The sequence below is a fragment of the Scomber scombrus genome, chromosome 4, assembly GCF_963691925.1.
Source record: "Scomber scombrus chromosome 4, fScoSco1.1, whole genome shotgun sequence".
Classification (NCBI taxonomy): Eukaryota; Metazoa; Chordata; class Actinopteri; order Scombriformes; family Scombridae; genus Scomber; species Scomber scombrus.
This window is the reverse complement of record NC_084973.1, coordinates 18,051,433-18,064,579: the sequence shown is the minus strand read 5'-3', so window position 1 is coordinate 18,064,579 and position 13,147 is coordinate 18,051,433. Positions and strand designations below refer to the sequence as shown.

General features: G+C 38.3%; 1 protein-coding gene across 2 annotated transcripts in view; it reads right to left on the bottom strand.

Annotated features, from left to right (window-relative positions):
- Window positions 1-583: 583 nt before the first annotated feature.
- The window catches only part of agtpbp1 (ATP/GTP binding carboxypeptidase 1), a 28,757-nt gene continuing 16,193 nt past the window's right edge, over window positions 584-13,147 (bottom strand). For both annotated transcript variants that reach the window (XM_062417306.1, XM_062417307.1), the window contains exons 20-26: window positions 12,492-12,642; window positions 11,492-11,672; window positions 11,148-11,277; window positions 10,294-10,425; window positions 9,658-9,834; window positions 8,346-8,497; window positions 584-2,946 (exon numbers count right to left, since the gene is read on the bottom strand). In XM_062417306.1, coding sequence (XP_062273290.1) covers window positions 2,766-2,946; window positions 8,346-8,497; window positions 9,658-9,834; window positions 10,294-10,425; window positions 11,148-11,277; window positions 11,492-11,672; window positions 12,492-12,642 — 1,104 coding nt within the window. In that variant the 3' untranslated portion in view covers window positions 584-2,765. The remainder of the gene's footprint in view (window positions 2,947-8,345; window positions 8,498-9,657; window positions 9,835-10,293; window positions 10,426-11,147; window positions 11,278-11,491; window positions 11,673-12,491; window positions 12,643-13,147) is intronic.

The window sequence follows — 13,147 nt, the reverse complement described above, 5'->3', positions numbered from 1 at the left end:
ATATCATTCGTTGTTGTTCACCACAGATCTGAGAACTGACAGGGAGGCAAAAAAGTGCGGTGCTTCAAGGCTGCCAGGAGCAGATTATCTGAATAAATGTAGTTTAAAACTGACTACAGGCTTTGGTCACACCTTTAACACTAAGGTTTAAGCATCAGTTTAGAGTTAATAATCTAAGATAAGTATGTTCAATATTGATCTAGGAATAAAAACCAAGAGATACAGTATGGTGGAAGATGTACAGCAGGAAAAATGTTCTTACTCCCTACAGCTCACATACATACAGTTAAAATAACATTTTTCTACAGCCTCAGAGTGTGTATGGTATTGCAAACATGAGTAATCAAGGTTTAACCTCAACCCAATTATCTACCATCAAGCATCTGGAAGGGAAATTGAAGGTGAAAAGAAATCAGAGTGCTAACAGTTATTTTACCAAGTTTTAGAGGAAAGGTCTTCATGAGGACAAATATGGGCTGCATTTAATGTTAATGCTGTAGAGATGTATTTCAGTCTCAGTGTGTGAAAGCACATCATGGTCCACAGTGCAGGTAAAAAAAAAAAAACTACAGCAGACAGTTTATCACATTCACATTTTATTTCCTATAGCGTCACTCTTAGCTTCAATTCTCTGCATTACAATCAACTTAAAATGTGTTTCTATCACTGCTTGTTTGCCCCCAAACAAAAATAAAACATAAGTAGCCCAGCATTGTGTTGACATTAACTGTTATTGACTAACATAGATACAACCACACATTCACACACACACACAACATTCTCATAAGATTATTTCACATACATTACACACATGTGCCCAGAACAATGACCTCCCTGGGTTTGAAAGATGTTCATGAGTTAAATTTAAAACGAAGAAGAACCAAGAGAAAGACAGAAAAAGTGTGAATGAAAAAGGTTTTAGAGGGAAGGAGAAAGAGGGAAAAAATGATTGGGAAGAGTGAAGGAGAGTGAGAGGGGATAATCAAATTTGAAAGAAGGAGCACACTGTAAGAGCATTAGCTGAGCTGAATAATGGAATAACTTAAACTTGTGTGCGCGCACACACGCACACACGCACACACACACACACACTTGCCTCATATACATACATACCGGTCGCATCCCAGAAACAATACTTAATAAATTACAAAATAAAAACAACAGAAACAAGCCATGCGCTAGCTGTACAAATGCAACACGAATGTACCATCTCTATAACCAGAGAAAGAAAACAGTTACTCTCAATACAAAGCACCATCAGTTTTTTTCTGCATGGGTCTCTCCTAAGCAAACCCACAAAATGTACACACAGACTGGAGAATAAAAAGGAAAAAAATTATAATAATTCCAGTATAATTTTTTCTAAAACATCACAGCAACATCACCATCAGCTTTGGGCTGGGCTCTGAGAACTTTAAAATTAATGAGGTGATTAAAGTTGAGGTTTGCAAACTGTGACATAAAGTGATTTTTCTCTTTGTTTTGTGTGTATAGTGTATATCCAAAGTGCAAAAAATGGTTTTCTGCTCTCTGCAGCTCATGCTTTTTTTGTTCATCACTGCTATACTTGCTAACATTATAATACTGTCTATCATCAAAAACAATGAAAACACTGACAGTGCGTGTGGATATTTTACATTCCATCTTCTTGTTTCACTGCTGCACATGACCCAATGAACTCAAACTGGACTAACTGTTAGTTTTTGATGTGATATCTGCATTTCATGCAGTGTTCAAGATTTGTCTTTATAAAGACGTGGACATACTATATTTATGTGATATAAATAGTTTTAGATGAAGCAAGGCAAACAGCACGTGGGCAAACTGACCGTGTGCAGTACGGCAGAAGAGAGAGGGGTTACAGTGTTACAACTAAAATGTAGTTAAATCTGAGGGAACACTACATAGGATACTTTGGGTGACCGATGTTTCCCCACAGCTGATATAAGATAAGGCCATGTCTGGTCATCCCAGCATCCTATTTAGACACCACTATCTAGGCTTGTAAGAAAGACGAAAGGAGGCAGGAAAGGTCCAAATTAACAAAAGGAGTAAAAAGTTAAAGTGCAGGATGAGACTAAAGGAAGAGAAGAAAGGAAATATGAAGGCAGGTTGGTTAGATCTCTAAGTTGGACACTGGGGGAGATCAAGTTTCCCTCAGGCCCCAAAAAGTATTGGGGAAAACAGTACCTACAGAGGCCACTAGCTCTAAACACACTACCACAGCCTTGTCAGATAGCTGTTAAAAATGAGCAAGTGCGTGAGGGTTAAAGTTAAGGATCAGCGGTGCCTGCTGTTTGCTGCTCTGGCTAGCTATGTGATTCTCAGAGGCTATATGGTGTCTGAGGTCAAGGGTTACAGTTCATAGTCCATGAAGGTTATTTTGTGACGGTGATTTTTAGGTGAAAACATTCATTGAAATCTAATCTGATTCTTACTGAAGGCTCATTTCTGAAAGGAGGCAGGTGGAGTATTCACCTTCAAGAGCAACACAAATGGCTCCAGTGGGCCAACAAAATCAATCCATCTGGGAAAAAACACCTGAATGGCGCCATGTAAGCTATGTACCATCATTAAGTGTGTATATAATAGTTTCAGGAGTATCTCTAAGCTATTAACTCACCAGTCAGAGTGAGAAGTGTAAGCTCTAAGTGTCAACTATTTCACCTCTGATGTTTTTTTTATTTAAGATCAGCTAGCAATCCAAGCATTGGGTGATTAATTGCTGAAACTGCCTGATATGAAGGAGATAAACACCTCTGCTATTAGTCCCTGTGATTTGTCTCAGAGTCAGACATATGCTCGAGGTGATCGGGAGTCTCGTGGACTTCACTGCTGTGCTCGTTCTCAGGTTCAGCGTCCTCATCGTTGCTCTCTGCGCTGTAATCTATCGCTTCCAGAAAGGACGGCTCATCCTCCTCCATCACATAGGTGGTGGGGCAGCTGCTGGATACACAAAATACAGTGTCATTAACACGGGAGTCATGGACAATGGACATTTCTCTGCACGTCAATGTGTGAATAAAGCTCAGTAAACAGATTGCCTGATGCACAGCCAGTATTTTCCATCAGGTGCTGGTCAGTCGCAAGAACATCATGAGTGCACATAAGGCTGTCAGAGTTAACTGTGCATCTCCATTAAAGGACAGCTTCACACTTTTTCAAATCTGTCCTAAAAGAATAGTAGGTGATCAAATGAACATTGACACATTTTTCTTGCTGTAGGTTGTCCTAGTCATACTTGTGTTTAAGAGACCCCTTCATAATCCTTTCATAATGTACTTTCTATGTAAGGGGACAAAATCTATCCTTCTGTCATCCAGATTAGTGAAATCAAGTAGATTTTAGCACCAAATTCCCAACTGGATGACTTCAACTCTATTTGACTACCTCAGATGGCTGAAGCCTCATAATATCTTCAGGTAAACATTTGCTCTAAATAGGACAGTATATTGTCCCCTTACATTGTCACTCACATTGAAATCCAATAAGGAAGAGATCTTTTAACGGTCTATATGAACAGGATTGAGACATTACTGTCTGTTGTAGTGACTGTGTAGACTAAATGAATTGTATTTGTCCATATATAGTTCTGACTAATTGGTATTTGAAAGAAGCTATACTCATGTGCCTTTTCTACATGTTATTCTGAGAAACTATCAGTGTGGACACACCTTCCCATTCCCTTGAATGAGAAAGTGTGTCCAAACTTTTGACTGCTACTGTATATAACACTAAAAAATATATCTTATAGTTCAGCTCCTCAGTCTTTAAGGATGCTACCATAATTTCAGACGTTCACTGGAGATTCTGAATTCTCTGAGTAAGAAAACAACATAATGTATTTAAAATTGACTTCATGCTCCTGGATATTCACAGCTAAAGAGCCCGTTTCTTGAGAACACAAAAAACACAAACCAGGTATGGGTAATTCATGCAAAATGTAAGATTTAGGCAATCAACAGAAAATTAATAAGCAACTATTTGGTAATCGATTAATTTAATTTTTTTTAACAAAAATGCCAAAAGTCAGACTTGATGGTAGATTGTGTATTTTTGGGTTTCGGACATGAGGACAAACAAAAAGGGGGCATCTCAAGACATAACCTTTAAAATTATAAAATCTTTCACCATTTTCTGCCATTTTATAGACAAATCATTATTCTATTTTGGTATTTTTATGCTCATCTTTGCCCTTTTATGGTTTTATCTGTCTTTCTGTGATTGTCTTTCTGATTGCCTGAGAAGTGCCAATAGAATTTCGTTGTGCAATTGTACCATGACAATAAAGTCTTCTAAGTCTTAAAACCATTAATCGAGGAAATAATTGGCCAATTAATTTATAATGAATATAACTATTAATTGCAGTTATAGTAGGATTATAATGATGTCTGTTTATTTAGATACATGGGTCAATGACGTGCCTATGACATGTTCAGTCTAACTGCATTTTTTTCAGTTAGAAAAAGGTTTAAATTGATTTTAAAAAATACCATATATATGTAGTACCTTTCCTTTATATGAAATCACTTTAACTTTTCAAAAACCACAAGTTATTAGTAATTTTTCTGTTATTTAAAGTGACAAAACATCATGTGGTGCGACCAATAATACCAATAACTGTATTAAATTCAGAGTAAAATATCCCTTTTAATATTAATCACTGATACAGTATGCTTAACTGAATTGTATTTTTAAATTTTTTCAATCATTTTTAAGCAATTTACAGGAAAAATAAGTCTTACATACATTTAAGAAGGCAACTGTGACATAATAGAACATAAATATGAGATTATTATTTACAAAAACTTAAAGGACATGCAAATAATTTGTTTTGAAACACTTAAATTCATTTATTTTAAGATAGATCACGGTCGCACCACATGACTTTTTTAAGGTCAGTTCTAATTCATCGAGATGGAAAAACACATAAAACACCTAATTTACTATTTTAATATGTATTTATGTGTACTCAACCTTTCTTAATGTTTGAATTACTGCAATAGATATTCCCATATTTATTATTTTTAAATAAATCCTTATACGTCATTGACCCACATATAAATATTAGCTTTTTTTGATGTGATGAAGAAAATGTTTAAATGACAGCTTGTGGTATTATTTTTTTGTGGGAAAAAAATATTTGAACGTTATAATGACAAAATGCAAAAAAAAAAAATTTAAAAATGATATTTCAATAACAGCTACGATCAAATGGTGAGTCGTTGCTCTGACTGGTGAGGCTGTTGTTTTTTTTTCCTGTGGGTCTTAATGGTTAAATGGTTGCTGGTTCTTTGAGGTTTTAGTGGCTTTAGTGGGTTTTTAATGGTGTTAATGGTCTGAAATGTGATCCCAGGGAGACAGTCGATCAGGGGGCTCAGACAATGATCTCCCACCAAGCTCTCCAGTGTGTGAGTGCAAGAAAGAGAGAGGGAGAGGGAGAGAGATATATAGAGATACAGTATATGTACTGTAAATGTGTATTTGTGGGATAATGTGTGTGTGTGTGTGTGTGTGTGTGTGTGTGTGTGTGTGTGTGTGTGTGTGTGTGTGTGTGTGTGTGTGTGTGTGTGTGTGTGTGTGTGTGTGTGTTTAATGATCTGGATGGACAAACTGTTGTCCAAACAGATAATGAGAGTTGTGAGTAAATGATTACAGGCCATTATAGAAATATCCCATCTCCCCTTTCTTTGGGTTCCATTTTCTGTTTCCAAGTACCACAGTCATCTGTGCACCACTGTAAAATACACATCCACGAACAATATGTACATCAAAACACATAACTTTAATTCACATATTGATAAACCTCCACATCTCCAACCCTTACATAAACACCACATCTCTCTGTTTTTTTCTACACACACACACAAAAATGCACCCATGCTCGTATCCACCATTTTACGCACTCCGAGACACTCACTTATTTGCAGACGCCTCCCAATGGCCGCCCTATCATTGTTGTGATGACCTATTAAATGGTAAGTGGTACCATACCAAGCCCCACGCATAAAACCATAAACCCTGGATGAGAGCAATCTCAAAGGATGCTCTTGCAAAACACAAGCACCAGAACACTTTTGGGGTCCCTTAATGATCAAAGACATGAATGATGAATGAATATATCAATATGAGAGTAGAGTAGGTTATAGTAGGAGAGAGACCAGTAGAGACAGGGAGAGTAAGATACAGGGAGAGGTGGGCATTAAGTGGTTTTGAGTATAAAGCCATTCTTCTAAATCAACTGCTTTAACAAATCTTTGGAGGAAAGAACACTGACTTAAAAAAAAGAAAAGAAATGAAGATAACCTAGGTGGTCACAGCTTGGGTTTGGCCACGTTTAATCATTTATTTGCAGTGTTGAACTGAAATACAGTGTAATCTGTATGGACCTCATATTTCTGAACAGGGAATTTTAATAGAGGTGATTAGATATAAAGCCATGTGGCCATTTGTTAAGATGTAGAAGAGAGTAGAGCTGGCTCATCTTTTGAAGCCATTTCTTAAATTATGGATGAAGAATAAAGTCTCAAAATTGACTTTACTGCAACTACCATTTTTGATTGAGTCTTTATTCTAATTTGGTTCAGGATTTTAGAGTTAAAAACCTCCTAATCATCACCTTTAACTGTTATGTATGTTCAAGGTCCAGGTGACCAGAGGCCTTTTACAGGAAAAGAAGATATTCAGTACTCCATTTATTGGGTTTTAATAAGGTCACATGAAAATAAGACTGGACGTCGAAAAAAAAAGAAAAGAAGCTATTAGTGTTTAACTGGTTAGTCTATAAAATTTCAGAAAATAGGGAAGAATGTACATCACATTTCCCTAAGCCCAAGACTATGTCTTCAAATGTCTTTTTTTATCCAAACAACAGTCTGAAACACTGAAATATTCCATCTACAGTTTAAAGAAAAGCAGCAAATCCTCATTTTGGAGAAAGTCAGACCAGGGAATATCTGCAATTTTAAATGATAAATGAAAAGATTAACACATTAGCACTAATTTAAAAGGAAAATTGGCTGATTTTGCAGCTATTATTATTATTTTTGCCTGTACAGCACTGTGGGACCCCAAACAATGAGGAAATAAATATTAAGTTAATTTTGGTTAGAATAGGATATGTTTATGTGAATGCCAATACAGAGAAGAGAGAGAGAGCAGTGCATTAAGTTGTGAACTCCAAGACAATAATCAAATTGAAAGCTGTAATGAATCACAGCTGATACTCTTGGACAAAGCAAAGATGAGGTGGCAGGAACTCTAAACACCTATAAAACAATGTCCAAAGAGGAAGTCCAGTTACATTTGAGTTCTTAAAGCTTAACAGATTAATTTCTGCCATTTTTTCTTTTCTTTGTGCTAACATATTAAAGCTACAAGCAACTGTGCAGAATGGTGCAGTTTGTAGGTTTCATGTGCAGTCCTATACCGTAAACCGCACACTGTGACCCTGGAAAAGGCTCAGCTATGCAGGTGTGACCGATTTCAACAAAAACAGAGATGTTCTGGCTGTTTTACACTCCATCTTAGAGAAATAATGACACTGCTGGCAATTATTCAGACCCTTTCTTCCCTCACTCCAGAGTTTTCATTATAGTCATCACACATGATCATTGACAGAATTTCAATGATGCTCATGGCAGCCCTGCATAAACGCAGACCTCTATTTGTTTCTTGAGAAGTGCTTCAGTGCCAGAGTGACAGTCACACCGTTGAGTAGCAGTTCCAAGGGAGGGATTGTATCTGGCAGTAATGAGGTTGTTTTGTGCAGATGTGCAAAAAAAACGAGTTTATAGAAAAAGGTGTACGTAGGGCTGGGCGATTATGGCAAAAATCAAAATCACGATTAATTGAATTTCTAACCTTGATTACGATTAATGAACGATTATCTCCACCCTTGATGAACAATTATGTATTTTCACAGTTTCGTTGCTTTGTATTTTACACTGCCCTCACACGATATGTTGAGTTTTAAGGTGTGACGCTGTGGTTAATGTCTAGTTTAGGCACAAAACCCACTTGATTAGAACTATGAAAAGATCATGGTTTGGGTTAAAATTATCACTGGAGACAAGTTTTCAAATTCCCTAAAGATATGCAACCTTTACTGTCATGGCAACAGTGAACACCACGATTAATTGACATGAGCAAGATTAAGTCGATTAGAGTTTCTAAATGTCGGTTTCGATTATTTTTCGATTAATTGCTCAGCCCTAGGTGTACGGCAGCTGTAGTGTTAAGCCTGGGCTCTTGTTGTGCACAGAGGTTTGTTTATGAGCTGTGTTTCTAATCAGATCACTTTAAATTAACACTCTCTATATCCTCTAAATATGTGTATTTCTAACCTGGCCACTTTAGTATGCGTCCCGATGATATCACTCTCCAGATCCAGCAGGTGTTGGTGGTTGCGGAGCCCCGTCAACCTCTTCAGCCTCAGCAGGGCCACACAGAACTGGGCTCCCATCTCCTCGAGCTCTCTGGTGCCTATCTGAAGACCCTGAAGGGAGCATGGACATGAAAGAAAATTTAAAAGTGTTCAGCAGAATAAACAGTCACACACAGAGATGTTCATGACAGCTCAACCTCTACAATCACACACACATGTAGATGTATGTATGTGTATGAGAATGCTTCCAATAAACATTAAAAAAAAAAATCAAAAGTCTAACATAAACTTTAAAATGTGTTTATTTTTATTTTTATAGATGCTCTGGAGCCCGGGGATGGAGCTGTTGCCCATCTTCAAACGCCCTGATTCTCAATGCTGGGAAAGCGCCTGCTGAGGAAACTTTTTATGTAGGAAGATGATACTATAATTCATTTGCAGGAAGGACATATTCAAATGCATATGCAGTCTCACATACAACCCTTACAATTTCTCCACAGCACTGTTCAATCATACAAGTAAATGAACACTCGCACAGACACACTCACATATACACAGTCGACCCTGACCCAATCAAAAAAAACAAAAAAACACTTCCTTGCTCCTTTTTTCCCTTAGCAGAACTAGGGACATCTAAACTTGGCCTGGCCACAGAGATATGCAGCCACAATTCAGTAGTTCCTCCACATCTGGACAAATACTTTTGCACAAACCAGTGGGGGTGCTATTCAGTGCCAAAAATGGCATCACAAGGTTGCCTCTGGGTTTGTCAGATGTTGACATTGGCAGAATTCAGTAGGAAGGAAGTCAGATGGGGTGAAAAGACAGAGAGAGAAGAAAAGGAGGTAAAGGGGTCAATAAAGAGGAGGGGGAAGACAGAGGCAAAGCAAAGGGAGAGATTTAAGGACTGTAGCTCCACCTGGTGGACATTTAGAGGCATGGGGGGCACCTCCCTCTCATTTCAGGGGATGGATAAAAACACACTATAACGAAATCAGACACAACATGCAAGAAATGAATGCATCATTAGTGAAGCGCAGTGCATAATGTGACCTGTTTGTTGAGATTTTGATAGAAAGGAAATGTATTCTGTTGTAAATTCAGGCCTTTTCTACAATCCACTTACCTATGACACATGGCTTATTAGATGTGGATGATAAACACTGTCTTGACTCAATCTCAACAAAAGGAGTAACATTAGAGGCGTCAAAAAAGAAGGTATTTGATAGCAGGTCAGGCCTTTTATTTGTCCATAACCTGTGAACACATACCTTATATTTGCCCTGGTCACAGCCACAGAGCGTGCTCTCCATTGTATAGCTGCGTTGTACTCCAATCTCTCTCCAAACAACAACACGGGCGGTTGACTCTTTGGATCGCTCCACAACAAAACTGCAGCTGGCCATGCTGAAGGCTGGGGCGATCTGGGAGAGAATCTTAGGGAGCGCCTGAGAAACAGGGAAAATGTTCAGGATGTCTGAGGGTGTTTGTGCAGTGCGTTGGGGGGTGGATGGATGACAAAGAACATTTTGTAGTAGGGACAAATAACTGTTCAACACACTCACTTATGTATTGAGTAGGTTCTTGGTAAGGCTGCAGTATTGACTGCTACAATCCAAACTGTTTGCTGAGGGCTTGTAGCCCAAAGCTACGTGTCCGCTAGGATACTCTGTATTTCACTGGCCTGTTTATTAGCATTCTTCTCAGAGCAAACTTTTTGTTTTGCATTCACAAATGCAAAAAAAACTACACACTGATCTTAACCTAACCCTGCACTGATAGCAATCTCTCGACTCAAACTTTCTGCCTGAGCATAATTTAATAAAGGTGATCTCATTGAGTTTAATGCAATTAATATTCACCAATGTGATGTGAGAATAGTATCTTTAAACGTAGTGTGTGCTCACCCTGTATCCAAGGTCCTCCTGTAGGTCACTGGATGTAGCACTGATATTGGACTGCCAGACTGTCTCCTTCACGCTGCAGCCGTACATGAACACATTCTTCTTTCTGGAATGACCGTGGTAGTCACAAAACACCTGTGCATTCACATTCACACACACACACACACACGCAAAGTAAGTAGAAAGGACAGAGTTTATGATGTATCCAGCAAATTTGCCCTCTTTGCTCTTCCAAACTAGTTTACTGAAGTCATAAATATAATAAATAAAAAATAAGATTGTAAAATAATTAAAACATAACTCAAACAATCAGGACACACTGTTATCAGGAACAGTGACAATAGCTCAAATTTGTTGTTTCTTTGTGTCATCATCAATTAAAAATGTTGTTTAATTTAACTGCTGTAATAAATGACACGCTGTCGAGCCGACAGTCTGATTAACTCGTGTCAGTGGAAGTATTTCTCAATAGACATTTTCTCTGTGTAAACTTTAGGTCTGTTTGCAGAGAAAGAATTGCTGCCTCACTCTGCTTTGTGCCTTTAAGCTGTCACCCCTTTGCACAGTAAACAAATCTCCCATAAAAAGGAATATCCCATTATATTAACTTGCTGACACAGTGTAGCACAGAGGCCGGTAGAGGCCGTTGTTTATTGTAACTGCATTAATGTGTTAAATCTAATGTGGTGATTTATTGATGTGAAATTTAGTGGACTGTGGTGGACATGCAGTCAAATACAATGTGCAGCTGAAAAGGAGAAATGGCATCAGCATTAACAAGAAGCTAGAAAAGATTCTATAGATTTCCTAAATGATGAAGCATCAGTAATTGAAGTCCAGTTAATTAGAGGTCATACCAGTGGTGCCCTTTGTATGTGTGCAAGGTACTGCAGCAGGCTCTTAGTGTGGTAGATGGTAGGGTGGAGCTCAAGATTGGGGTTCTGCCACTGCCGATTCAAATCCTCTCCACTCAGAGAACAACGATGACTATGGCAGAATGAGAAGGAAGAAGAGGGGAAGGATACAGAGTGGAGGAAAACAGAGCTAGAGAATCAAGAGTGTGTTTTAATACATGTGTGACCACCGTGCAGGCCCAGGTTTAGCTGATGAATGCGTCTTCAGTGTGTGTGTAGTGTGTAGTCTGAACGTTTTGAATGTGTGTGCTTTCATTTCTGTCCATCTCTAGACTTTTTCTGCTCACCTTCCATTTATAACTCCATCAGGGTTGAGCATGGGGACTATCTTGAAGATGTAGGACTCTCTAAGGCTGGCTGCCAGTGGGCTGGTGCCCATCAGGAACTCCAGCGTGCCCTTCATTACCCAGCTGGCATTGGTCTCCCCAGGGTGCACTCTGGCCGACAGGAAGATCAATGGACGATTCCCTGAGGAGGGAGAGTACAGGACCAACATAAATACAGGAAGATGAAACAAGAAAAGAAAAAAGGTTCTTCAATTTAAAGTTTTTCACAGATGAGAAGCAGCTTCAGTGAACTACAGTGGGCTGCAAACCTACTTGGGAAGAACTGGCATGTCCTGATCCCCCAGGGCTGATTTCATGGTGTACTATTCTCCTTAATATTCTTACAACTATGAGCAAAGAAGACTGACATATACTGTTGAAAACTCTGAAAAGACTAAATTAACCTCTAATCTTAGATTATTTTGTGACATTTAGAGTTACCAAAGGTCAAGAATGAACTGCCATGATCAATACAACAGATTAGATTTGTCAGTAAGTCTGTTTGTCTAAGATGACAACACACCCAACTGAAAGCTGCCAGCTGTTTTTAAAAACACATTTTGTTGCATACTCAATACTCAATTTTCCAGGACAGCTCCATGTTTTATGGGACATTTTTCTCTATTTTGTGTCTACTTTAAATGTCAACTCCCTTTATTTCACTAAAATGATACACTTAGTTTCAGTATTATTTGAAGGGAGTCCTGTAAATATTTTAAAAGCAAACACAACATATGAAGCAGTAGTCAATCAATTCTACTACTTCCCAGATTTTAGTTTAAAATAAGCCTGTAGATTAGTTTCTTCCCTTGCAGATATGTCCAGCTGATTCCAGACAGTGGTACTATGATTAGCAAAGCTCTCTATATATGGTATCCATATTTTCAGAATGTATGATGAGAGTTCTGTGCAGGTACGAACAAAAAAAGACACATGCAGACAGGCACAAAGGTTTACTTACTAAACTGACAGATGTGATCATTGGAGTTGGACTCTGGCATGGCAGTGATGGTCAGAAGGGGGCAGCTGTTCCCCCCCAGAGTTTCACATAAAATGTCCTGTCTCAGGTAGATCTGAGGGGTCCTCAAAGCCTCCAGTTTAGACAAGTGCATCTGAAGATACAATGAAAGAGCAACATAATGCAGTTTTTACATTTCAGTTCCATTTGAGCCCCATTCATCTTGAGTTCTCTGCACTTTATTGTTGCACTGGCTGTTTATTAGGTCACTTGTGACTGAGTGATTAAGAAATTGAGCTCTTCTATTGTTACTTGTATTATAAGCAATTCTACATTGCCACTCTGGATAAAGGAAGACAAAATATTATTACAATAATATAACTATTGACATAATGATTGTGTAGTGATTTGGGAGCACAGTAGATATTAGAGCTCCGATATGAAGGACATATAGATCACAAAACAGTGGAGTTTATCAGGAGGCAGGTGTATCTGGGGTTACACTAGGGGTGTGGGAAGTGTAGCAATAGGAGAATAGAGTATTTAATGCTGTATGAGCACATGCAAACACACAGTATGGAGTACTGCAGCACCATTATGCTCTTGACATGGCATGATAAAAAATGTTATTACATAGTGGGTATGATGAAACAAAACCA